This window comes from Papio anubis, chromosome 8 (assembly GCF_008728515.1).
Source record: "Papio anubis isolate 15944 chromosome 8, Panubis1.0, whole genome shotgun sequence".
Classification (NCBI taxonomy): Eukaryota; Metazoa; Chordata; class Mammalia; order Primates; family Cercopithecidae; genus Papio; species Papio anubis.
In genome coordinates, this window is record NC_044983.1 from 67,642,383 (window position 1) to 67,669,393 (window position 27,011).

Consider the following 27,011-nt stretch of genomic DNA (forward strand, 5'->3'; position numbering starts at 1 on the left):
TGTAATTATAAGAAGGCAATAAAAGTGTGGAAAGGTCTAGATAGAATATTTCATTAAATAATATTTGGGGAAATTAGCATGTATATAAAGAAGAGAGAAAGAATAAAATAATAGGATACACTAATAAAATTTTAAATTGTAAAGCTAAAGAAAAATTTTCACTAACCCTGTGAGGCCAGCTAGAGCAGGATTTAGAGGAAGCAGTTGTAAGGTTAAAATTTGGAGCTTTCTTTCTTTCTTTCTTTCTTTCTTTCTTTCTTTCTTTCTTTCTTTCTTTCTTTCTCTCTCTCTCTCTCTCTCTCTTTCTTTCTTTCTCTCTTTCTTTTCTTTTCTTTTTTTTAAGATGGAATCTCACTCTGTCGCCCAGGCTGCTGGGTGCAATGGCATGGCGCGATCTCGGCTCACTGCCACTAATTTGGAGCATCTTTTTAAGACTTTGCATGTAAATGTGACTGGATGGCCATCTGTCAGGAGAAGACTAGACAAACTGAATTGGAAAAGTGAAAAAAATTAAAGTGGATGAAGATGTCATTATTTTAGTCAATTCATTTACTGGTAGCACTTGTGGTCCCAAATGGGCCCTGGGTCTGGTCTGGGGCAGCCTTGGGGTCGCTGTTTATTATGATCCTCATTACCAGTTCCTCCTTTCTGCATCGAGAGAGGCTACACCTGCCTTGTCCTCAGACCAGCTTCTACCCATAACTGCCAGCCTTGGTCTGCACAAGAAAGCAGAGCAGGGCCACTGCGTATAGATCATGAATACATTGTCTCTCCAATAAGCCACTGAAAGATTTTTGCCTTTCTCTGTGCTATCAGATACTGAACAAGAAGAAAATGGACTTCTTTTTATTTATCTTCTCCTTTTGGAAGTCTGGTCTCTCAATCATGAACTTCAGCACCTCATGCTCCTTCTGCTCTTATGTAAACTTTCTTTCAGATAACTAATGATATCAATAGGATAATTTTGTATGGTCATGCACTGATGAGATGAGGACTTCAAGCCCTCTGCCTGGGCCATTAATCAGGGAAGTTCATCCTCTATGCCCATGTCCTGCTCCTGATAATAGACACTCAGTAAATATTTGTTGAATGAATGAATCAGTTAGCCCAGAAAGCTAATTTATTTTCATTTTTATTTCTGGCAAAATAAAATTTTTTGTTGCACTTATAATAGTAATAGAATGACGATGTGTTTTGAAATAATGTCTACTAGTTAATTAGGAGGATTAATCCTATGCTCATTGGAAGATAACTATCACAGTGATGAATTGTGTTTGCCCTCAAGTTCTATAGAAATAAAATCAGTTGAAGCATCACGTGTAGAAAAGGATGAAAGCAGAATTGCAACAGAACTGGCAGAGTCTGAACAAAGGAGAGCTCCAATAATATCCAATTACTACAGAAAACCGGAAGTTACCTACAGTAGCGCCTGGCACATGAATACCAAGTGTTTGGTAAACGTCAGGATGATGATGATGATTGTTATTATCATTCCCATCATAACAAGATAATTTAAGTGATGTTCAGATAAGATATTAAATGTCAAATCACACATTGATGGATTTGTTTCCTTTTAATTTTTTGAGACAGAGTCTAGCGTTGTCACCCAGGCTAGAGTACAGTGGCACGATCTAGGGTCACTGCAACCTCTGCCTCCTAGGTTCAAGTGATTCTCCTGCCTCAGCCTCCCAAGTAGCTGGAATTACAAGTACCCGCTACCGTGCCCGGCTATTTTTGCATTTTTAGTAGAGATGGGGTTTGGTCATGTTGGTCAGGCTGGCCTTGAACTCCTGACCTCAGATGATCTGCCACCTCGGCCTCCCGAAGTTCTGGGGTTACAGGTGTGAGCCACCGTGCCTGGACATGTTGCCTTTTAAATTTGATTTTAATTATTCTGATGACCTCAAGAGAAATGTTGCCGGGTGACGACAGTATGTTTATACACCTATTAATGTTAAATCTTTGAGCAGACCTGGAGCTCAGAGCTGGAAATTAATAGCATTGTTTTGTTTTCACTGCATTTATTTTTAGAATCACTTTACATTTATTACAAACAACATTGGTTTTTATCAATGTTAAGGTTTTAAGTATTCTTTAAAATAACATTTGTGTGGATAAAACAAGTCCATTTAAAGAAAACATGAAGTTAGTGATAGGGTAGGAAGTACACAAATCAGGCAAAATCCTGACGGAGAAGGGTTATGTCGTGAGTTTGGGAAAGTGTATTGGGGAGTTTGCTTGAATGCTCAGATCACTGTAGTCTAAACGTTTCTGCTTGAGAGAGACACTATGCCACATGTGGGTGCCCACCACCACTACTCAGTCACCTGAGTAGCATAGGTAGCCTAGGAAGTAATCTCTCCAGCATCAGATAACCAGTGGAGAGGAGGAAGCAGCTCCAGTGTAGGTGGCTGTACTACACTAGTGCCAAATGTCATTGCTCCCTTCCCTTCCTCTCCAACCCAGCTGGCAGTTAGGTATACTCACTGCATCCAGTTTGGCAGCAACGTGCCACAGGGTACAGACACTTATCCCCAATGATAGGCTGTAAAGGGTTGACAAAGGGGCTCTCAGGGAAGACCAGGTTTGTGACATTTGCTGATTGCAGTGATCTAGGTACAATTACCTTACCTGATTTTAAGTATGGTTGTTTGTTTCCAACAACCGGCTGGCAAAATTCCTGAAAATTTCAGTTGCCTCTGGGGACACCAACCCATTTTCATTCTAAGTACAGTATTTGATTATGTAACCATCCCGACAACCTCCCCGCCCCACGTCGCCCTACCGACTCCCCAAGTCTATCTTTTCTTCTAAACATTAAGCTCCATGAGGGAAAAAAGCATGCTGCCCTCTTCACCATGGTAATTCCAGTGCCTTCCTGACACCCAGCATATACCCCGTAAATACTGATTGGGTATTAAGCGCATAATATGAGATTTAAAAGAGTTCCTACAAAGACCCTTAAATCCTCCAGATTTCTTAAGCTTAGGAAAGTTTTTTGCTTGGTTTTTTTGGTTATCTTCTTCTTATTTTGAGCAGCAGACCAGCGTGACTCCACAGTTTCAAAGAGCAAGCATCTATGTTTGTGTAATCCCGAGCCAAGCTGGGGAAAGAGAAGCAGAGCAGCGCTGACCCAGCTAGGTCCCTGGTGCAGGTGCTCAGCTCCTCACAGCGCGCCGAACTCCCCAGTACGAGCGAACCTCAAGTCACTGCCGTCGCGCTTCTTGTCGCGCGAACTCTCAAGGCTTACAGGTAGTCTCCAGGAGTCAGAGAAGTCCGGACTCCGGCGATCCCTGCTCCGCGGAGAACTGGGGAGCCCCCGTCCCTGTGCCACTCTTAGATGGGGTGACCTCGGGCTCTGGGAAGGAGGGCTGTGTCCGTGTCACAAGGGGGCCCTGGCAGGTGGCGCGCAGCACCGAAGCGCGGGCCAGGACGCTAGTTTCTCGGTGCCCTCTCCTGGGTCCGTGGCGCATCCACCTCCCCGGCCACCAGTGACCAGCAGGGGCGTGTGCAGCTTCAGAGATGCAGAGTCTGGAACTGCCCTCCCCCTTTCAGTGTAGGACTGGCGACACCCCTTTCTTCCTGCAGGCAGCGATCTCCAGAGACCTCCCCCAACCCTCTGGAGGGCGGTTTTTTCAGCGGCTCAAAGAAAACACATCTTTCGTGTCCCTTGTCAGACTGTCCTGCCTCTAACTGCGGTGTGCAGAGAGCCTGTGCGAGACCTTTGTCCTATCTTACTGGGCTTCAAAGCTACCAAAGGCGGTCGTGAGAGAGGAAATGACCCGAAGCAGGACGGTCCCCCAGCTTCATATCCCAGCCTGGAAAGACCTATTTTTTCCATTCTGCACCTTGGGCCTGGCAGCTTAAGAAATAATGACACATGGCCAACAGGCCAAAATACCTTGGTTCCACTCCCAGCCCTGTCACTTATGGGCTGTGTGACCTCAGACAAGTTGCTGAATCTCTCTGGACCTCAGTTACTCCGTCTGGAAAGGAATGGAGTTGGACCTCGTGACTAATAAGGTTCCATTTCAGTTCTGATCTCCTAGGATTCTAAATCTCTGCTTCCTGAAAATATAAAAATATACCACACTCGTTTCCCCTAGGAATACAGTTTTAATGAATAAGGCTAACTATACAGTTAATAAGACTTAATATACAGTTTTAGTGAATAAGACATACATGTAGAAAACAAATGCAACATGCTTGTTTCACTTATGACAAACAACTAATAAAATATATATTTGAAAGTTTCAACAAAGGACTCATATCCAGATTCTACAATGAACTCAAACAAATTGGCAAAAAAAAAAAAAAAAACATAATAATCCTATCAAAAAGTGGGCAAATTACATGAATAGACATTTCTCAAAAGAAGATATACAAATAGCCAGCAAACATATGAAAAAATGCTGAACATCACTCATCACCAGGGAAATGAAAGTTAAAGCCACAATGAGATACCATCTTACTCTCCCAATAATAATCATTATTAAAAAGTCAAAAATCAAGTGTTGGCATGGATGTTGTGCAAGGAGAATGCTTTTACACTGCTGGTGGGAATGTAGATTAGTACAACCTTTATGGAAAACAGTATGGAGATTCCTTAAAGAACTAACAGTAGAACTGCCATTCTTTCCAACAATCCCACTACTATGTATTTACCCAAAGGAAAAGAAGTTATTGTATGATAAAGACACATGCACCCATATGTTTATTGCAGCCCAATTCACAATTGCAAAGATATGAAACTAAACTAAGTACCCATCGACCAATGAGTGGATAAAGAAAATGTGGTATATATACACCGTGGAATACTACTCAGCTATAAAAAGAATGAAATAATGTCTTCTGCAGCAACTTGAGTGGAGCTGGAGGCCATTGTTCTAAGTGAAGTAACTCAGGAATGAAAAACCAAATATTGTGTGTTCTCATTTATAAGTGGGAGTTAAGCTATAAGTATGCAAAGACATGCAGAGTTGTATAATGAACTTTAGAGACTCGGAAGAGGGAGGATAAGAAGGGGTCGTGGAACAAAATCTACATATTGGGTACAGTGTACACTATTCAGGTGATGGGTGTGCTAAAACCTCAGAATTCACTACTATTAATTTCTTCATGGAACCAAAAACCACTTGTATCTCAAAAGCTATTAAAAATTTTTAGAAAGTTTTTTAAAGAAAAAATGTTTCAGTATTAAGAGCCTTTCATGTGACTAGGAATTGAGGATCCCAACAACTAAATAAGTAGATAAAATGACAAATAAAAGGATTAACAGCTGTCTCTGTGTTCAAAGAGCCTACAAATAGATGTATAGACATATGAAAGATCACAACACAAAGCAGTACCAGCATGAAAACTAGATAAATTGAGTGTAATGACTTTTGTATTTTGTTTGGATTATAGCTAAAACAGTGAAAAGAGGAAGGGTAGACGTGGTGATACTTTTTCTCTATCAAGACTCAGGGCAGCCCAAGTACATCCATAATGTCATTACTAATGACACCCAAGGCCTATTTCCAAATTATTATCATTCAGTGCCATCTAGTGTTAAACTGATGGATGGACTTTTTCATATTATTTTGTTTTTGTAAATTCCTTGTCCAGCTCTATGTAGTCAGATTAAAGTGAGGCAAACAAACTCTGTCTCCGACACATCTAGTATTGTGATGTCTGTGTTCTGAAAACTCATGTGTTTCCTGCCCAGCCAGGCACAACCTGTGGTTCAGGCTCTCAACTCATTCTTTGCTCATCTTTCCTGGACTGCCGTCATCGGTGCCAGCACTCTGTCCATGGTCTTTTCCTTCAGACAGCAGAATTTCATAGGACTAGATGCATCCGTTTCTGAGCAGAAAGTTTGTAATAGAAAAAGAAAGTCTCTAACTCATACATAAGTTGGAGAGATGACTCAAAATAGTACTTCTCTATTTTTGCAAGTGAGTTTTTACATTCACTTGAATAAAATCCCAATTGCAACAAGCCTTTCAAATTTGTGTTTAAGAAATACTTGAGTTCCGAAGGTCGCAAGATGTTTTCTAAAATCCAACTGAAAGTTATTTAGGTAAACACCAAGTTCCTTTTATGTCTGTCTTACAACCATAGTAAATATACATCTGGGCATATGCCTTTGTTTAAAATGTCTCCAATTACTGAGTTGCTGATATAAAACTTCTATTTAAGTTGTTTCAGTGAACTTGTTAAACAACAAAGGCAACAAAATACTACACTTATACCAACTAAAAAATCAAAGAAAAAGGAAATGATTTATTCATAATAATCAAATTTAAATACTCTGCATGTATAAAACACCATTCTAAGAACTGACATTCTATCAAGCTTCATTTTGAACAATTTGCATAATTCCTTAACAGCAGTGAAAGTAAAATGTAAAAATTCAAAATCACATTTTATAAGAGATAAAAAGTAACTACTGTTGTGTTTCTAGATCTTCAAAAGTAAGTTTATCTGAAGATTGACTCAACTTCTACTTTCATGTTAGAGGGATAAGAAAACAAACCCAACATTTGACAGAAAGATATTTTCATATTGTTAATGGAAGGTCTATTGTAGCAGGAGAATCTCTCGTTTTCACTTCGTTCCTTCATTCGTCCTCCAGTTTTCAGCTTCTTGAGATAGCACTTTTATGCTTTCCTGATGATGGAGATTTTCATCTGCTATGGTTTGAATGTTTGTCCCCTTCAAAATTCACGTTGAAATTTAATTGCCATGGTAACAGTGTTTTGAAGTGAGACATTTCAGAGGTGATTAGGACATGACAGCTCCACCCTCATGGGTAAGAAAATTGAGGCCATTATAAAGGGTGAGATTGGCACTCTCTCCCTCTCTCCCTTGCTCTCTTGCCTTCCACCATTTGATGATGTAACAGGAAGGCATCACAAAATGTCAGCACCTTGATATTGGACCTCCCAATTTCCAGAACTATGAGAAATAAATGTATGTTCATTATAAATTACCTATTCCCTAGTACTCTGTTGTATTTTATAGCAGCACAAAACACACTAAGCCACCATTCAAACACTCTTTTATGGACACTGTATTAGTCAGGATTCTCCAGAGAAACAGAACCAATAGAATTTATATAGATACATAAAAAGAGATTTATTATGAAGGATTGGCATTTGTGATTATAAAGGCTGAGAAGTCCCGAGATCTTCCATCTGCAAGCTGGAAGCCCAGGAAGGCCAGTGGAATAGTTCCAGTCAAACCCCAAAGACCTGAACACCAGGGAGTCAATGGTGTAAGTCCTGACCTGAGTTTGAAGATCTAAGAACTGAGGAGAGACAGTGGGTAATATCTAAGGGTGGGAGAAGAAGGATGGCCCAGCTTAACCAGAGAACAAATTTTTCCTTCCTCTGTCTTTTGGTTTTAATAAGCCTTTAGCAGATTGGATGATGCCCACCCATAATGGTAAGGGTGATTTTCTTTACCCAGGCCACCAATTTGAATGCTATTGTCTTCTGGAAACACCCTCATTGACATACCCAGCAATAATGCTTTACCAGCTATCTGGGCATCCCTTAGCCCAGTCAAGTTGACACATAAAATTAACCATCAAAGCTACCTGAAGCTAGTCTTCATCCTTCTAATATATCTGTAAGGCTATTTTGGCTCCAACCACTTCAGAGTGGATTTTGATGCAACTCCTAGAATCTAGAGTAAATCTTTTTGTAATGTTATCTATTAGTTCAGCTATCATTGGCATGCTGGGCTTTTCTATACCTCAGTGCAAGGGCTGATTGTTACATTTTTGGAAATTGTGCAAATTTCCATGTATCTTTCTTTCTTTTTAAGAGTTAATTCTGAGATTATCAGGGCAGGGAGAAAGTTATTAACTAGCACTTTTTGGTTAAACATAGTGGTAGCCATGGACAAGCAGCTACTGAAGTTAACCATTGAGCAGAGGGTCAGAGGAGAAATGGAGAGAGAGAGCTCTGGGAGTGAACGTGTGTGCAATAGACTCTGGAAGCTATTAGCTCACAGTCAGGTAAAGTGGCCCTCTTTAATAAAACACCCACACACACTTCAAAGTTCCAAAGTTCACTCAACAGGAAGTTCCACTAGGAGGAAAGAAGGGGGTAATGGACCATGCAGTATCAAATCTGCAATTAGAGTATAATAATTACCACTATCCCTATGATGTTGGCCTTGATGGACTCTGTTTCATCATTTAAATATTCTTAACTAAGTGTGAGCAAAATCCCTTGACTCAATAACTTGCTCACACCTAAAAAGGAATAACAGGTTCAAAAAGAAGCTGTAGGAAATTAGTGAGGAAAAAGAGAAATAAACATACAGAGTGCCATAAAACTGAATAATCTGGCTTAGTTTAAAAATGTGCTTGCTCTCTACGAACTTTCAAATGTGATTCCATTCCCCATGGATTTCCAGAAAGAAAAAGATCTTACCTAAAATATGTCATTAACTAGTTTCTACCCTACTTCCTTAAGACTGGTCTTTCTACTTAACAGTTCACTTCTTGCAAGCCATTGTGGACAGTTGTGCCTTTCAGAGACCAGACTGGGCCAAGTCCTCTCTGTCTTTTAGTGAAAGCCCCCTCTCCCAGGAAATGCTTCTGTTCTAAGACTCAAACACTCCCTGTTAGGTGAGGTAACTGACATTAGAAATGGCCTCCCCCTTTAGAGCTGGCCCTCTATAAACAGGTAATGTAATTTTGTATTTTTTCTTATTCACTGTGGTAGAGATTGCTGGTTTACTGCCAACATCTATTGACCCATTCCTCTAAATAACAGAACATTTATCTGGGCACACACCTGCATGGAATTAGCATGGTATTTCCCAGTCTCTCTTAAAGAAAAATGTGGCCACTTTATAAGTTCAGGTAATGGCATATAAGTAAATGATGATGTGTAGATTGCAGGAGCCTTCTTTAAGAGACAGCTGGTGTACCCCTTTTTCCTATCCCTTCCTTTAATCCACTGCCTGGAACATGGATGCTCACATTTTGAATCCTGAGGACAAGGAATACTTGCCTGGATAGTAGGGTGATAGGATTATGTGGAACAGAGTTGCCATATTAGCCTATTAGTCTAGTAGGACTCACTTTTAGACTTTGTTTATAGAGATAAATAAATTTTATTTGTATTATTTTTTAAAGCATTGTTATTTTGAGTTTTGCGTTTGCAGACAGATCTGTCTTGTGTTGTATTCCCCTCCTTCCTCCAAAATTCTTATGTTGAGGCACTAACCCAAGGTACTTCAGAATGTCACTTTACTTGGAAAAAGGGTCATTGCAGATGTAATTATTAACAGTTAAGATGAGGTCATTAAAGTGGTCTCTAATCCAATATGATTGCTCTTCTTATAAAAGGGGAAATTGCGACACAAAGGCACACACACACACACACACACACACACACACACAGAATGCTCTGTGTAGACGAAGGCATGGATCCAGGTGATGCCTCTATAAACAAAGAAATGGCAAAGATTGCCAGCAAATCACCAGAAGCTAGGAATGAGGTTTGGAGTAGATTCTCTCTCACAGCTCTGAGAAGGAATCAAGCCTGCTGACATCTTGGCAAGCTTCCAGAACTCTGAGACAATAAATGTCTGTTATTTATTGTCTAGCCCTAGCAAACCGATATACAATCTTTGTCAATTTAAGACTGGCTAGAATAACCTTAGCTTAATCTAGGGCAATTTTCACACCATTCAGACAGCAGAAACTGCATACACATATCCATGTGCCCATCTGAACTTCTATCATAATTTCTCAGCCTATCGATTTTAGCAGTGTGGCCAAATGTCAGTTTCTTTGGAATGCCAAAATAGGGGAATTTTGTTGTGGCTGTCCTATGAAAATGAAGCTCTGTCACAGAGGAGTGTGTGAGCCAAATCCAAATATTGAGTTTATTTTACCCTCCAAATAGAATATTTTCACCCCAGTGAAGCAATTGTAAGCATCTCATCCAAAGCATATTCACTATCCTTGAGTATTCTTGGTTGCTTATTGAATGAATAAGTGAATGAGGTGGATTTTGCTGACACTAACCTTTGGGATTACCTCACAGCTTGCTAGTGGCAAGCTTAGTAAATACTGGGCCATAGTGTCTGAGGATAGGTCTCTAGAGTCATATGTCTCTAAGTACAAATGCTAGCCTCCTGTATTAGTCTGTTTTCATGCTGTTGATGAAGCCATACCCAAGACAGGGTAATTTACAAAATAAAGGGTTTTAATTGTACTTACAGTTCCACATCACTGGGGAGGCCTCACAATCATGGTGGAAGGCAAGGAGGAGCAAGTCATATCTTACATGGATGGCAGCAGACAGAGAGAATGAGAGCCAAGCAAAATGGATTTCCCCTTATGAAACCATCAGATCTTGTGAGACTTATTCACTACCATGAGAATAGTATGGGGAAAACCACCCCCATGATTCAACTATCTCCCATCGGGTCCCTTCCACACACAACATGTGGGAATTCAAGATGAGATTTGGGTGGGGACACAGCCAAACCATATCACCTCCTTTTCTAGTTGCTTGGTTTGGAAGAGTTATGTAATCTTTTTGAGCTTCAATTTCCTCATCTGTAAAATAGGGAAGATACTAGTTACTCTCGTATAGGGTAGTTATGATTTATTTTATGTGAAATGTTTAGAATGGTCCATGTCATGATGTACTGCAGTTGGTTTGTACTGGCTCACAATGACCAATAGTGCACCTTTTTTCTGATTTTGCCAATATTCTCATCCTCACATCCAGTGACATCATATTGATAGCTTGAAATTAATTGGCCATGGTGAGAATATTTACACTACAGATATTTGCAAATACTATACAACAGGGGCTAGCTTGCCAGCACACCATTGGTTAGATGACATCGGTAAGTTCTGTGTAAAATTTAAGATTATTATTACTCAGTAGGTACTCCTGCTCCCTTATGGTTTTGAGAAAGCATTCTGCTAGTTAAATAAATCATTTTGAATTAAAATAACACTGATAGGACTCCTTTAGCAATGTTTTACCTCTTGGGAATCACTGCCTACATTTGTGGTCTATAAATCTGAATCCTTAATTCACTCGGATGGATTTTTGGCTCAATGAAAGTAAGAGCTTTTCTCACTGCTGTAGCCCCAATACATGGCACAGGCCTGGGACAGAGTGGGCACTCATAAATATTTGTTAAGTGAAAAAATAAATGAATGAAAGTATCTGAAACACTTGCATTTTCAAAAGGTTTTGACATCTATTTCCTTTTCTTCTCAAAGCTACCCTTTGAGATGGATAGGTCCTATTTTATCTCCATTGCATCGATGAAGAAACTGCAATGTAAAGAGGTGTCTAATTAGTGATTTACTTCCTTTCATCATATATGTCCATTACACCCGTGTTTCCCAAAATGTGTTCTATAGATCATAAATCCTGAAGGATGTTAATCGTTATTATGTGCCAGGGAACCCATGGGTATATAAGTTTGGAAAATAGTGAATAAAAAAAAAAATGGTTTACTTACTACAAGTTTTCTCAGAGCCTTATTAAGCCAATGTGCATTGTGAATCCGGGAGGTAGTGGAGACAGCTTAAGTATGCAGCATTTCCTATATTTGACTATAGTTTGCTTGATTGTTTTTTTGTTTTTTGTTTTTGTTTTGAGATAGGGTCTTGCTCTGTCACCCAGGCTGGGCTGGAGTTCAGTGGCGTGATCTCTGCTCACTGCAAGCTCCACCTCCTGGGTTCATGCCATTCTCCTGCCTCAGTCTCCCAAGTAGCTGGGACTACAGGTGCCCGCCACCATGCCCCACTAATTTTTTGTATTTTTAGTAGAGAAGGGATTTCACTGTGTTAGCCAGGATGGTCTCGATCTCTTGACCTCGTGATCATCCCACCTTGGCCTCCCAAAGTGCTGGGATTACAGGTGTGAGCCACCGCACTGGCCACTTGATTGATTTTAAATGAAGCATCCAGCAGTGTTAGTGTGAAACTTCATTAGGTAGTACTTTTCAGACCCTAACTTGCATATGAATGGCCAAGGGAACTTATTAAAATACAAATTCTGATGAGGAGGGAAGAGTGCCTAGGGCGGGGACCCGAGATCCCACATTTCTTTTTTTTCTTCTTCTTCTTCTTTTATTTGAAACAAGGTCTCACTCTGTAGCCCAGGCTGAGGTTCAGTGGCATGATCACAGCTCACTGGATCCTCAAACTCCTCAGCTCAGATGATCATCCCACCTCAGCCTCCCAGGTAGCTAGGACAACAGGAGCATGCCACCACATCTAGCTCATTATTTTATTTTTTATTTTATTTTTTTGAGGCACAGTCTCGCTCTGTTGCCCAGGCTGGAGTGCAGGGGTGCATCTCAGCTCACTGCAAGCTTGGCCTCCCAGGTTCACGCCATTCTCCTGCCTCAGCCTCCCGAGTAGCTGGGAGTACAGGAGCCCACCACCACGCCCGGCTAATTTTTTTTGTATTTTTAGTAGAGACGGGGTTTCACCATGTTAGCCAGGATGGTCTCGATCTCCTGACCTCGTGATCCGCCCACCTTGGCCTCCCAAAGTGCTGGGATTACAGGCGTGAGCCACCACGCCCGGCCATCTAGCTCATTTTTGTATTTTTTTGTGGAGATGGGGTCTTGTTTTGTTGCCCAGTCTGATCTTGAACTACTGAACTCAAGCAATCCACGTGCTTCGGCCTCCCAAAGCTCTGGGATTACAGGCGTGAACCACCATTCCTGACCAGAGATCTTCTATGTCTAACAGGCTCTCAGAGAGTGCCCATGCTGCTGGCCCACAGGTCACACCTTGAATAGCAAGGCACCAGAACATACAAGAGTCAAGAGGAAATGGCATCTTATTGAAAGAGCAAACGAGAACACTAAAACACCCTATCCACCCTCAGGACCAGCTGTTAAGGAAGCACGTTGTTTAGAGGGGTGAGGAAATAAGGGACAAACCTCTATATGATGAGCAAGTAATGGAGGAACATAGAGCTAAACTAAATCGCTGGAGTAAGGCAGGTCCCTTCAGCTGAAGTCTAGGTGGTGAATTATTTATTGAAGGGACGCAGAGATGGCTAAAGGGACCCTGGATTTCTTTGTGGACTCAAGTAGCTTCATTTTTGTCATTTTAAAACCTAGGTTCAAGGAGAAGAGGGCAAGGCCCACTGCTGCTTCAGACTTATTGTTTTCTCTCTCTATCCACAAACTCAAGTTCCATGAGTTATTAGTTTAAAAAAAAAAAAACTTTTTAATTATTCAAAATGGAATATGAATGTTAGAAATTGGAAGGGAAAAATGGGGACTGACATAAAAAGAGATTAGCCTGGGCCAGGTGAGGGAGTAATGCTATACAATGTATTCAGCTATTTAAAGCCTTCAGAAATGCTCCTATCTCATTCAGACTCATCTTCCTGACCTCATCTGGTCCCTGCTCTGACCTGGAAACTTAGCTTGGATACCTGTGTTTCTCCAGCAGTGGTTGTTCTCTGCTGGTGCCTTGAACTAGCATACTTTTCTTTCCTAGTTCCTTGGCAACAGTGTTCTAATAACCTTTGCGGGTCACACAGTTCCTAAGTGTGGAGCTGGGATTAAGCTAATGGAGGTGTGATAAGACTCTCCCACAATGTATCTATCAATGATTCACTTCTACTAATTATAACTTGACACGTTTTGATAACTTAATGAAAGCAAAAAGGTTAATAACTCATTACTTCCTTGTTGGTCAAATCTTTATCCATGTAAAGCAATAATTTTGCATAATTTTTTTATTTTTTCCCTTGCATTCTTTGGGTTAAGTTCATTTTGTCACTCCTGTTTATATTCGTATATTTATTTGTTCATCTTTTTATAATACTAGTTTAGATTATTCTCTAGGGATTATATTTTTTAACCCAGAAAGGGAGTATTTTGTTTTTTACTGAAGTTTAGATTAGTTGTCAGAACTGATAGATTTTATTTTACTTGTGTAGTCTTGTTTATGTTTTCACGTTTGTGTAGGTCTTGATGTTTTCTTTTAATTTTTTAAGTTTTTCTTATATTGCCTGCTTTGTTTCTTTATATCTCTTTTTGTATGTACTAATGAGTACTTATTCTGTTTAAATTATATATATATATATATATATTTTTTTTTTGAGGCGGAGTCTCACTCTGTCACTCAGGCTGGAGTGCAATGGCACGATCTCTTGCTCACTGCAAGCTCTGCCTCCCGGATTCACACCATTCTTCTGCCTCAGTAGCTGGGACTACAGGAGCCTGCCACCGTGCCTGGCTAATTTTTTGTATTTTTAGTACAGACTGGGTTTCACCATGTTAGCCAGGATGGTCTCAATCTCTTGACCTCGTCATCAGCCTGCCTTGGCCTCCCAAAGTGCTGGGATTACAGGCGTGAACCACTGCGCCCTGCCTAAATTCTATTCTTGATTATCTAACAATTAAAAAAAGAATTATCCACCCTCTATTTTTTAGTCACAAGTATGTTATGAAGCAGTATCTTTAATTTGAATAGAATTGAGTCCTTGCTAAGAAAAATGAATGAGATAAGGTATTTCATCTTCTGTTCACCACCCGTACCTGTGAAAGCCAGTCTGACTTTTTACATCTGTCAGTGATCAATACTGAAGATATAATCTGTAGTTACAAAGCGGTTGGCTTGGGCTTTGAAATGTAAACAGTGATAATTTATGAACGGGTTTGTCATCTTCCCAAAAACATCTGCCCATGTGCCCTGTGTCATAACACATTCATGCTACTGCGTTCCTTGTCTGTTGTAACTTTCGTTGATTAGTGAATATTTATAGGTGTCTCTTGTAACAAAGTTTGGCTTTGGGCATGATCAATTAAAAATAAATTTTAAAATATCATAAAAGAACTATGTAGTGTCCAAGAAGACCTTAGAAAATATTCTTTTCTTCATGTTTCTGCCCTGTGTTGTATTGCTCATGTCTTATCTGGTAGAATTGTCATATATGTCAAACGGGTAGCCTCATTATGATGAAAAATGAAACAAAGGGTGCTTTTTTCCATTACCCTATACCATGAAATGGCAAAATATACACATATGGCACCAGAAGAACAGGGAGTTTGCCTTTTTCTAGCTTGTTTTAAAAGTGCAGTGCAGACAAACTAAATCCAGCTGGGAATTCTGTGGGTCACAAGCATGAGGCGGTGCAGAACTGAAACCTCTGTCTACAGCAGACTCTCAGAAGATTTACGTGCAAGGTTAAGGTAGCATATTTTTGTTTGTGTTGCCTTAAATCTTCTCCTTTGAAGGTTATGATAGCTGCTCAGTGACTAAGTGGTTATTTTTTTAAATCAGTGATACATTCGTTGTTTAGAAAGCATCTGATACTTCTTGTCTTAATAAAAATTTTAACAACAGATAAAACTCTGTATATAAGCATATCTCAAGTGTATAATCCTAGTTTGCTATTTACTGATCTGATTTGTGTAACATTATACTGTCATTTAAAATATACTTTTTAAGCCAGATTTTACATTTCAAAAGTTATCTTTAGTAATAACTCTCAGTACACTTACTTGTAAATAGTACCTATAAAGTTTTTACAGACTGTAAAAATGTATTTACTCATCCCTGTAAGCTTACATTTTATAGCTAATTGCTATTTTCTGATACTTTATGTATATATACATATATTTTTTCTTGAAAATGATTTCCAAAAATATTTATTTAAATGCAAATCATAACGGTAAGTGAAAACATTTAAAACATGTACTTATTTTTGTAATTGCCATTCTAAATAATTTAATCAAAACACCCCCATTCTGATTTCATTCCCATTCATCTTTTCCAAGAAGTTAAGAACCTGAGTTTTAAAAAACACTGTACCCAAGCAGCAAATTTGCAACAAACTTGAAAGGCCTGCCACACGTTTTGGCTCTATTGACCCTAATACTTTTCCAATTAAAAATAAAAAAAACTTAACAAAAAATAGACTGGAATGATTACCTTAAGCCACTGGGCACTTTGGGGCTTTATTTTATTGTTTTCAAACTGGCATATGATAATTGAATTTTCTTGGGGAAAACTCGAAGCAGCAATCCAGCTTTTTAGGCAAAAACTCCACAAAAAATACACTCCACTTGATGAATCTCCACTCGCAAAGAACATCAGTGAAGCCCTGGTGGTATTATCTTCGATAACAAAGAATCACCACATTTTGATGATTCTCATTCTAAGTGCTAAGACTTAAAATGACAATATAAAACATGGCTCAAAATGTTTTAGTAGAATTTAGCTTTATCTCTTGTTGACTTTTCTTTACAGTAAAAAAAAAATAGAAACCACTTTAAAAGCATAAAATTTTGAAAAAGTAGGCATGTCACATATGCACTTTACTTCATATTGTGAAATTAACATGGTACATATTTCAGAGGTTTGATAGAGCTCTGTGCATTGTCATTCATAAGTTGATGGAAACTTTCAAAATCTCTGATCCTCTGGCTGGTTATTTACTGACAGTGTCCTTTATGGGCTTGTGTCTTATCAACTTGAAGAACTGATGTGGCAGCATAGAAACAGGACATTAAAAGGTACAGTCGGATCTTGCACACTGAGTGTTAAGTTTACAGTAATTTGGATGAGCGAAGGGCCATTTCATTGTCTTATCAACTGAGAAGGAATGGCAGAGCTGACCACTAGACAGTGATGCTATAGATGTTTTAGAGGCACAACTCGGTTTTATACTTGGGAATGAGACAGGAGTTCAGCAGGACTGGTTTTACAAGATACAAATCACAAATACCTTGCTGGTACAACAGGATGCAATAAAGAAGCCAGCGAAAATCCGCCAAAACCAAGATGGCAAAAAAAGTGAGTTCCGGTCATCCTCACTGCTCATTATATTCTAATTATAATACATTAGCATACTAAAGGAAGAGCCCACTGGTGCCACAACAGTTTACAAAATGCCATGGCAACATCTGGAAGTTAACCTATATGGTCTTTTAGTGGGAGGAACCCTCAGTTCTGGTAATTTCCTGCTCCTTTCTCAGGAAACTCATGAATAATCCACCCCTTATTTATCATATGATCAAGAAATAACCATAAAAATAGTCAACCAGCAGCCCTTAGGGCTTCGATGCCCGAAGAGTAACCACTCTTTTATTCCTTTACTTTTTAATAAACTTGCTTTCACTTTACTCTATTGGCTTGCTCTTGAATTTTTTCCTGCAGAAAGCCAAAAACTCATGTGGCCTCCTGGGCTGAGCCCCAGTTTCGGCATTTGCCCTGTGACAAGTAAAGAGACTATTTGATTTAATAAATTTTCCATCTTATTTAAATTTGGGTGACTTTAGCATATTTATAATTGGGAAAGTTTTCAAAGTGATACAGGATGGTGATAAATGCACACATTTTTACAATTCAGTATTATAGCTTTCCAAGAGTTTTCTGGTTTTTTTTTTTTTTTTTAATTTATTTATTATTATTATACTGTAAGTTGTAGGGTACATGTGCATAACGTGCAGGTTCGTTACATATGTATACTTGTGCCTTGTTGGTGTGCTGCACCCATCAACTCGTCATTTACATCAGGTATAACTCCCAATACAATCCCTCCCCCCTCCCCCCTCCCCATGATAGGCCCCGGTGTGTGATGTTCCCCTTCCTGAGTCCAAGTGATCTCATTGTTCAGTTCCCACCTATGAGTGAGAACATGCGGTGTTTGGTTTTCTGTTCTTGTGATAGTCTGCTAAGAATGATGGATTCCAGCTGCATCCATGTCCCTACAAAGGACACAAACTCATCCTTTTTGATGGCTGCATAGTATTCCATGGTGTATATGTGCCACATTTTCTTAATCCAATCTGTCACTGATGGACATTTGGGTTGATTCCAAGTCTTTGCTATTGTGAATAGTGCTGCAATAAACATACGTGTGCATGTGTCTTTATAGCAGCATAATTTATAATCCTTTGGGTATATCCCCAGTAATGGGATGGCTGGGTCATATGGTACATCTAGTTCTAGATCCTTGAGGAATCGCCATACTGTTTTCCATAATGGTTGAACTAGTTTACAATCCCACCAACAGTGTAAAAGTGTTCCTATTTCTCCACATCCTCTCCAGCACCTGTTGTTTCCTGACTTTTTAATGATCGCCATTCTAACTGGTGTGAGATGGTATCTCATTGTGGTTTTGATTTGCATTTCTCTGATGGCCAGTGATGATGAGCATTTTTTCATGTGTTTGTTGGCTGTATGAATGTCTTCTTTTGAGAAATGTCTATTCATATCCTTTGCCCACTTTTTGATGGGGTTGTTTGTTTTTTTCTTGTAAATTTGTTTGAGTTCTTTGTAGGTTCTGGATATTAGCCCTTTGTTAGATGAGTAGATTGCAAAAATTTTCTCCCATTCTGTAGGTTGCCTGTTCACTCTGATGGTAGTTTCTTTTGCTGTGCAGAAGCTCTTTAGTTTAATGAGATCCCATTTGTCAATTTTGGCTTTTGCTGCCATTGCTTTTGGTGTTTTAGACATGAAGTCTTTGCCCATGCCTATGTCCTGAATGGTACTACCTAGGTTTTCCTCTAGGATTTTTATGGTATTAGGTCTAACATTTAAGTCTCTAATCCATCTTGAATTAATTTTCGTATAAGGAGTAAGGAAAGGATCCAGTTTCAGCTTTCTACTTATGGCTAGCCAATTTTCCCAGCACCATTTATTACATAGGGAATCCTTTCCCCATTTCTTGTTTCTCTCAGGTTTGTCAAAGATCAGATGGCTGTAGATGTGTGGTATTATTTCTGAGGACTCTGTTCTGTTCCATTGGTCTATATCTCTGTTTTGGTACCAGTACCATGCTGTTTTGGTTACTGTAGCCTTGTAGTATAGTTTGAAGTCAGGTAGCGTGATGCCTCCAGCTTTGTTCTTTTGACTTAGGATTGTCTTGGAGATGTGGGCTCTTTTTTGGTTCCATATGAACTTTAAAGCAGTTTTTTCCAATTCTGTGAAGAAACTCATTGGTAGCTTGATGGGGATGGCATTGAATCTATAAATTACCTTGGGCAGTATGGCCATTTTCACGATATTGATTCTTCCTATCCATGAGAGTTTTCTGGTTTCTTTTACCACACTCAGAATTTGAAAGGCAACCATCTGGGTCATGAAGATGCTTGCTGATCAACTGCTGGAGTAGAAGAGACTGTGGGGGTAGAAGAGACTTTAAGTCCCTTGCTGAAGACTGCAGTTTGGCTTACTGGTTTTAGTTATTTACACGACCTAACCTGTATCTCGAGGACTGTGGACGCCACACAACATCACAGAAAACTTGGTAGTTGGAGGTTTATCGGATTATAAAAGATTTTGTGTCTGCCTGTGGTATCCTGAAAGTACAGACACTTGCAGTCTTGAACCGCAGCTTCTGGATTATTTCAATTATGAATTCTTTAGAGAGTTTTTTTTCTTTTTCTTTTTTATTTTTGAGACAGAGACTTGCTCTGTTGTCCAGGTTGGAGTGCAGTGGTGCAGTAACAGTTCACTGAAGCCTTGACCTCGCTGAGTTCAAGTGACCCTCCTACTTCAGCCTCTTGAGTAGCTGTGACTATAGGTGCCTGCCACCATGACAGGCTTTTTAAAAAATTTTTGTAGATAAGGGGTCTCACTATATTGCCCAGACTGATCTTGAACTCCAGGACTCAAGCAATCTTCCCACTGTGGTCTCTCAAATTGTTGGGATCATAGACATGAGCCACTTCCCCTGGCCTTAGGCAGTTTTGGTTCCTTCAGAATTAATGATCTGCATCTGCCATCTGCAAGGCCTGTGGATCTCCACTGATTTACAGAGGGTTTGCCATTACTGAGTTGACTTGTAGAGAGAAAAACAAACTGCCTTTGTTGAACCGTTTGATTTTTCCTCATATTTTTCTCTTTTGTGAAAGGCCTTAACCAAAGATCCCTGCTTTGCCTCTGGAATATGCCTGCAGTAATGTTTGTTAAGAAATTTGAGTTTGGAAGTAACTGTTCCTGTGGGGCCGTAGAAGAGCTGGTTGTTATTCTAATAGATTCCCGACCCTTGCTATTGCTTCAAATTAGATTGTTGCAAGTTTAGAAGGTGCAGGTGAAGTTTTCCTTTTAGGTTTTGCTGGTACTGACACAAGCACAGACATGCTGCCCGTGAGCGATAATCTCCGTCTTCTTCATCCTCTTTCTTCCCCATGAATTTTTAAAACAACCCAAATTACCTCTGATAACTGTCTCTTCTGAGAGTTTTCTCCCTCAATACTTACGTTTTTCAGACTTGGTTCTGGAGAGCGGATTATGTCTTATTTAAGCTGTTAAGTATTTGTGATTCACATAAAAGTATAGTGTTCCTCCCTTCTCTATGGGGGGAATCATGAATAGCACTGAACCCTATATATATACATATATATGTATATACATATGTATATATGTGTGTATATATATATACACAGTCTGTTTTCTCACATACATACATACTTATAATAATAAAGTTTCATTTACAAATCAGGCATAAAAAGAAATATTAACTAACAATAAAATAGGGCAATTATATAACAATATACTAAATTTATGTGACTGTAGTCTTTTACTGTCAAAATATCTTATTGTACTGTACTCACCTCTTTTCTGATCATGGTAGACCAAGGATAACTGAAACTTTAGAAAGAGAAACTAGGGATAAGGGAGGACTACCGTACCACTTTATACACCTGTTTTGTGCATCTGTTTATTGGCAGTCTGTATTATCTGAAGTAATTGAAGTGAAAACTTTTTAAATAAGTGCCACCATCTGCCTTTGGACTTGCAGATTCTCGATAAATCTCAATAGAAAAAGGAGCAGAAGCATACGTTAATGGCGCTATAGGTTTTCCTGAGATGAGAGATCCTCCTGCACACAAGGGAGGTCTCAATGAGGTCTTTTGGTTCCAGCTCAATATCAATTACACCCCTAGAGGGACCGGTTTCCCTCAGTGGTTTCCTTGTTGACGTTTGCAGCTCAGGATCATGCCTCCTTTTGCCTCCTAGAAACCTGTGGAAATGCTGGACACCTTGCGTAGGGTGTCTGGAGCTGGAAATAGCAAGGGGTAGCCCACATCTTCCTGTCTTCTGTTGTCTCCTATCACTTCACTAAAACTATCAAGCCAAATCAGAGCCAAATGACAAGACGATTGGCTTCAGATTCTAGAAATCAGCCCAGTTTAGTTCACTCTGTGGCTTCATGATGGTTTAAACTTCATGATGGGTTAAACAACTTCACTCAACTGTACCTTCAACAATTATGCCCTAAGTCTGAAGTCTATGACTCAGGCTTCCTGACTTCAGTGTCTGCTCACTTGTTTTTATTATGTTTGTGGTATCCCATGTCTCTTAACCTTAAAATGTCCTTACCTATGAATGTTACATTGCAGATATCCACTCAGTAACCTCTGAAGTATAAAGTCAATGAAGAAAGTGTGCTCTTTTTTCTGATTCTTATTTAAGAGATAGTATAGCTTTGCATTAAGAACACAAAATCTAGAAGCAGACTGCCTGAGTTTTCATCTCAGCAATGTGACCTCGAACAGGCTACTCAGCCTAGAAGTGTCATGATTTGTTTTACAAAACAAGGATGATAATTATCATAGCGCCTACCACATAGGTTTTGAGAATCAAGTGAGTTAGTACATAGTACTTGGAACAGTGCCTGATACACAGAAAACTTCATAAGCCTTTTCTTTTGCTATTATTTAATGTGCTCACATCAAAATGTCCAAAATGATTAAAAAATATTCATTGATGATGATTTACTCTGACTAGTAAGGAGTTGGTGCTCCATCAATGTTTAATGAATTGAATCTAAAGCAAAAATAAAGATGACAAAAGTGCTGAAATATTTTAATCAAATTTTTCTCTAAATATAAGGTTTTTATTTTACTACACACATTCCAGGATTTGTTTGGCTAAGGGGATTCAGAAGTACGTGGGAGCTTCAATTTATATCAGGCTGCTAATTAATTAACTGCCAAAGAAATTCCATGGGTAATTGGTATGATGGGAAAATCTTAGTGCTTTGTAACTCCCTTTATCTCAGGTAAATCAGTTTTCTTGAACACATTGCAATAGTGTTTACTGAGTTAGGTACTCTGTATGCGTGTGGTTGTCCAATTCTACCAACACTATAAAAAATATATTCTATTATCACCATTTTAGAGAGGAGGACACATGCCCAGAGTCACTCAACCAATAGAATTAGAGTCAATATGAAGGCACAAGTTGCTTCTTGCAAAACACAAGCCTTTCAAGTGCCCATGCTAATCATAGTTAACAATCATTAAAACAACAGCCCAGATTGAAGTGGTGGGAACAAAAAGGCAGAAAAGTGGTGTTTAATGCTTCTTCCACCACTGAAAGGCAAGTCATTCAACTTCTCTAGGACACAGTATCAACAGAAAAAGGACACTAAACCACTTTTCTGAGGCAGACTGAGCCAGTTTTCTTGCAGTCTCTTTCAGGTCTACAGTATTTATTATTTTCACTGATTTCTCTGATTTGCCTGCATGTATTTGTTGAGCATCTGTTATGTGCAAGGCACAGTGCTAGAAGCTCCACAAGATGAAAAAAAAATGAAATACGATGTAATTCTTTGCCTCCTTTGAGACTACTGGTGATAGTGACCCATAAAGCTCAGGGAGTCTACCCTCTAGTTGGGGGAGGATGTGGCAAGTCACAGTCACCGTTAACAGGCTGCAGTAGCAGAGGAGAAGTGCAGTCTGTGCCAGTTCAGAGGAGGCAGGAAGCATAATGAGTGGGGAGCATTAGGAAAAGACTTCAAGGTGGAGATGCCATTTAAACTGAGCTTTAAGAGTTAGAGAAGGGGCCGGGCGCGGTGGCTCAAGCCTGTAATCCCAGCACTTTGGGAGGCCGAGACGGGTGGATCACGAGGTCAGGAGATCGAGACCATCCTGGCTAACACGGTGAAACCCCGTCTCTACTAAAAAACACAAAAAACTAGCCGGGAGAGGTGGCGGGCGCCTATAGTCCCAGCTGCTTGGGAGGCTGAGGCAGGAGAATGGCTTAAACCCAGGAGGCGAAGGTTTCAGTGAGCCAAGGTCGCGCCATTGCACTCCAGCCTGGGAGAAAAGAGCGAAATTCCATTTCAAAAAAAGAAAAAAGATAAACCTAAGCACTTAAAATTTTAGGAGTTTGATTCAAGAATCAGGCAGTGCCAGACGGCGGGTGGTTTGGAGCCCAAGGGGAAAGCTTGTATAAGGTGCACACCGAAGCAAGGCAAAGAAAGCATTTGAGGCCGGGCGCGGTGGCTCAAGCCTGTAATCCCAGCACTTTGGGAGGCCGAAACGGGCAGATTACGAGGTAAGGAGATCGAGACCATCCTGGCTAACACGGTGAAACCCCGTCTCTACTAAAAAATACAAAAAACTAGCCGGGCATGGTGGCGGGTGCCTGTAGTCCCAGCTACTTGGGAGGCTGAGGCAGGAGAATGGCGTGAACCCGGGAGGCGGAGCTTGCAGTGAGCTGAGATCCAGCCATTGCACTCCAGCCTGGGCGGCAGAGCGAGACTCCGTCTCAAAAAAAAAAAAAAAAAGAGTTAGAGAAGGGACATTCTGGCTGGAAGAGAATAGAGTTGGAGGTAGGGAGTTGGGAAAACATAGTGTCTTCATGAAACAATGGTCTTCCAATTTGGATGAAATGAAGAATACTGGAAGATAAAGCTAATTTGGATTGAGAAGCCAGGTTAAGAAGATTAGGTTACTTATGAAGAAAAAGAAAACGTTTAAGCTTTTTAGCATGGGTGTGAAGGCTCAGAGCTTCACTTTAGGAAGATTAACTCAATTTAGTATGTTGAGTCCTTTTGAGTCTAGGAGCCTGAGAGAATCCTGGTACCATTGATGGAAAACAGGAAGTCCAGAGGAGTTGGTTTGTTTCTCTTACCACCAAATTCAGGTTTCTATGTAATTAATTTGAAGAACTGCAGAAATGTTGGACTGGATTTTAGGAGAAGGAGCAGAAGTGAGGAAACAGAGGAAACAAAGCCAGGTACAGACCTCAGGGATGTACACATGGAGTTAGTTGGCATGAAATAGAAGTCAGTCGGGAAAGAAAGAAGCAATCAGTGGAAACAGTGGAAAAGCAGTTCTGTGTTTGGGGCTAAAGGAGAAAGAACTGAGAAAATCAGTGAAGACCATTGAATTATAAGCTTCTTGAGAGTACAGGTTGATGAGATTGTTGTAAGACAATCCGTTTATTTAAATATTTCCCACGACAGGCATGGTACAGTGTTTCTCACATTCTTGGCACTCAGTGAATGTTGACTGAGATCTGTATTGTGCAGTGCCACACAAGGTTTGAGGAGAGGGAAGACTGAAAAGACCGTTTGTCTTTATGATCAAGAGATCTTTGGTTATTGCTCCTGTATTGTGATTTTCCAGCCTTTCTGTTTTAAGAAATATAAAGAACACAGATATTATTCATATCAAAGATGAAGGTATATACAACATTGCCTCTAGGCCGTGTGTTGTGTTGGACCATGAATGTAAAAGTGTCTGGTTTTGTAATAGTACATATTGTCCCTCAGCACTCTGCTGGTTTGTATGAATATCAGTATGTTTGAGAATGTGTGCAGGAAGGTGGAAGTAACCAAGCTGTCCAACTCTAGAAAAGTCCAGTGTGGTGGGTGCCCACAATGAAATAGTAAGCCACATCGAAAGCCCTGTACTAGATGGAATACAGTAACACAATTGTATCTTGTAAACATCATGTCCAGTGAAAAGGAGTAAGAAACAGAAATGAGTAAAAAAAATAAGAAATAAGTGAGAAGAGAAATAAGAATAAAAAAACAGAAATCAGAAATAAAAGCTATAGCATAATAACATCTGTGTAAATAATGACAGACTCAAAACAACACTGTATAGCATAACACAAGGACACATACTTAGCCAAAGACATATCCATTAGCATGAATGTCTCCTGGGGGTAGTGAGGGAATAAACATCCAAATCAGGATGATGGAGAAAATCAGACAAAACAAGAGAAAGACCTTGAAAAGATTAATGATGAGGTATGTGATTAATTCATGATTTGAGTAGACATCAAAAGAAAAAAGGGAATATGTGATGCAGGCGTGTTTTTTCAAATCTCAAACAAAGGTTCATATAATAATGACAGGGATACTATATAGGTTTTACATTTATTATGCTCACTGGCAAACAAAAACAGAAACAACATATATTATCTACAGTAAAATTCGTGCATATCATAAGGCCTATTAATTTTTGCTTCAACTATATGGTTCAAAGTGACATCAGGTGTGTTGGGGACAGCAAGAAGGGTGGGGCTATTCATCACAGTAGGAACAGAATAGTGCACATGGTGCCACCCACAGGTTCTTTCAACATGAAGCAGCTTTCCAAGAAGAAGCTTAGGTTAGGTAGACCTCAACCTAATATTTAAGACTATCATCTAAGGCATTATTAATACTTGTGACTATTTTCTAGGGCATCACATATTATGCAATTAGCAAGCAGGAATTTAGTACTGACATTTGCATTCTAGCTTAATAGTTACATTTATTACTTCTTTTCATTAAAAAGGTGTGTTCTAGCAAATTCATTTTCTACCCATTCAAATAATGAGATTATCTCTCATCAAAGTCAAGTCCAATTTGAACATATCTGCAAAGATATCCCCAATACATAGTGATTGGTAGAAAATATGAGTAGAGGATAAAAGATGGTTTACTTTTATATAGCATGCAGGAACCATGATTTCACATGTAGTGAAATCAGATTTCTGCTTCTTCCTCACTCTTTTTAAACTGAAAATTAGAACCAGCAAGTCATGCACCCCCCTATTAGAAGCCTCATTGAAGGTCTGAGGAGCTAAGGCTCAAGATGGTGTGTTTTTGCCTTGACTGCTCTCAACACAGTATTCCATCTGCTATTCCTTTGTTCCATCTGCTCTTTCTTAAACCTGTCTTGAAAAGAACAATGGTTATCTTCATCCTCTGTCTCAGAGATGATCTCCATCTTCTGAATGATCAGTTTAATGAGCTCATGCTGTTTTTCCAGGAGAAAAGTAAGATCCTTCAGCCTAAAAGGACATGCACATTTCATGAATTTATTTTCAGTTATTCTTTTAGCCCTTCTGATTGTAGGAAGGCATAGGTTTTGACCTCGGTAGTCACAATCTTTCCAGGAAACACAATGTTTTTGAAGTTTAAACGGTTTTTCCCAAAGTTACACTGTTAGTTCATGGCTAGTTTATTTTTGTTCCCAGTTTACAGGTAAGAAACTATTATAGAGAAAGGTTAAGCAGCTTGCCCAGTGTCATAGTTATTAAGTACCTGGTTGAATAGGGGTTTGAACTCAGGTACTAACTAACTGTAAAACCCTCATGCTTAACCACTGCCCACCACATAGTTACTCCAGGGATCTTCAAAAGCTTTCAGAGCTTTGCTTTATGAATTCAGATGAAGAATACAGTTTATAATACTACCTCCAAGAGAAAGGAAATCAGCATTTTAATTTTTATTCACTTATTATTGGAAGCCAAACTGATTGGTGAATAGCGGCAAATATGTTGTTGGTTCTAGAGAATGTCTCATGACCCTCAATACACTAGCTACAGCTGTCAATAAAGCATGACAATTATAAAATAAATAAACACAAATATAAAATATAACCTTATATTGTGCATTATTATTTATGAGTTTTAAATTTCTCAAGTACAGATAGAAGGAAAAATACATACCGGTATTTCTGCTTTAATATTTCCATTTCTAAAGATGTATCAGCATTTGGTATTTCTTGTCTTATTTCTCCAGTGCAAAATAAAAAGTAGAATATATGCTGCTGGATAAAAAAATAGTAGTTACTCAAATTGAATTCAATTCAGGAACTTTTTCTTAAGCATGTGCCAAAATTCAACCACCACTGATACAAATATGCATAAGGCATAGCTATGCCCTCAAGGAACCCACAATCTGCCAGGAGAAAGAGACATGTGAAGAAACAGCTGTGAAAGGAAGTCATACATATAGTCAGAGAGAAATAAAACATGT

At 39.4% G+C, this 27,011-nt stretch overlaps 1 protein-coding gene and 1 long non-coding RNA gene across 4 annotated transcripts in view; one reads left to right on the plus strand and one right to left on the minus strand.

Annotated features, from left to right (window-relative positions):
• Positions 1-27,011, plus strand: part of LOC103886886 — a 218,884-nt gene that overhangs the window by 160,981 nt on the left and 30,892 nt on the right. The gene's annotated exons all lie outside the window — the stretch shown is intronic.
• Positions 25,128-27,011, minus strand: part of TRPA1 (transient receptor potential cation channel subfamily A member 1) — a 53,605-nt gene continuing 51,721 nt past the window's right edge. The window contains exons 26-27 of one of the 2 annotated variants that reach the window (XM_017962106.3): positions 26,702-26,802; positions 25,128-26,041 (exon numbers count right to left, since the gene is read on the minus strand). In XM_017962106.3, the coding sequence (XP_017817595.1) occupies positions 25,831-26,041; positions 26,702-26,802 (312 nt within the window). In that variant the 3' untranslated portion in view covers positions 25,128-25,830. The remainder of the gene's footprint in view (positions 26,042-26,701; positions 26,803-27,011) is intronic. The other variant, XM_017962107.1, reaches the window with a different exon arrangement.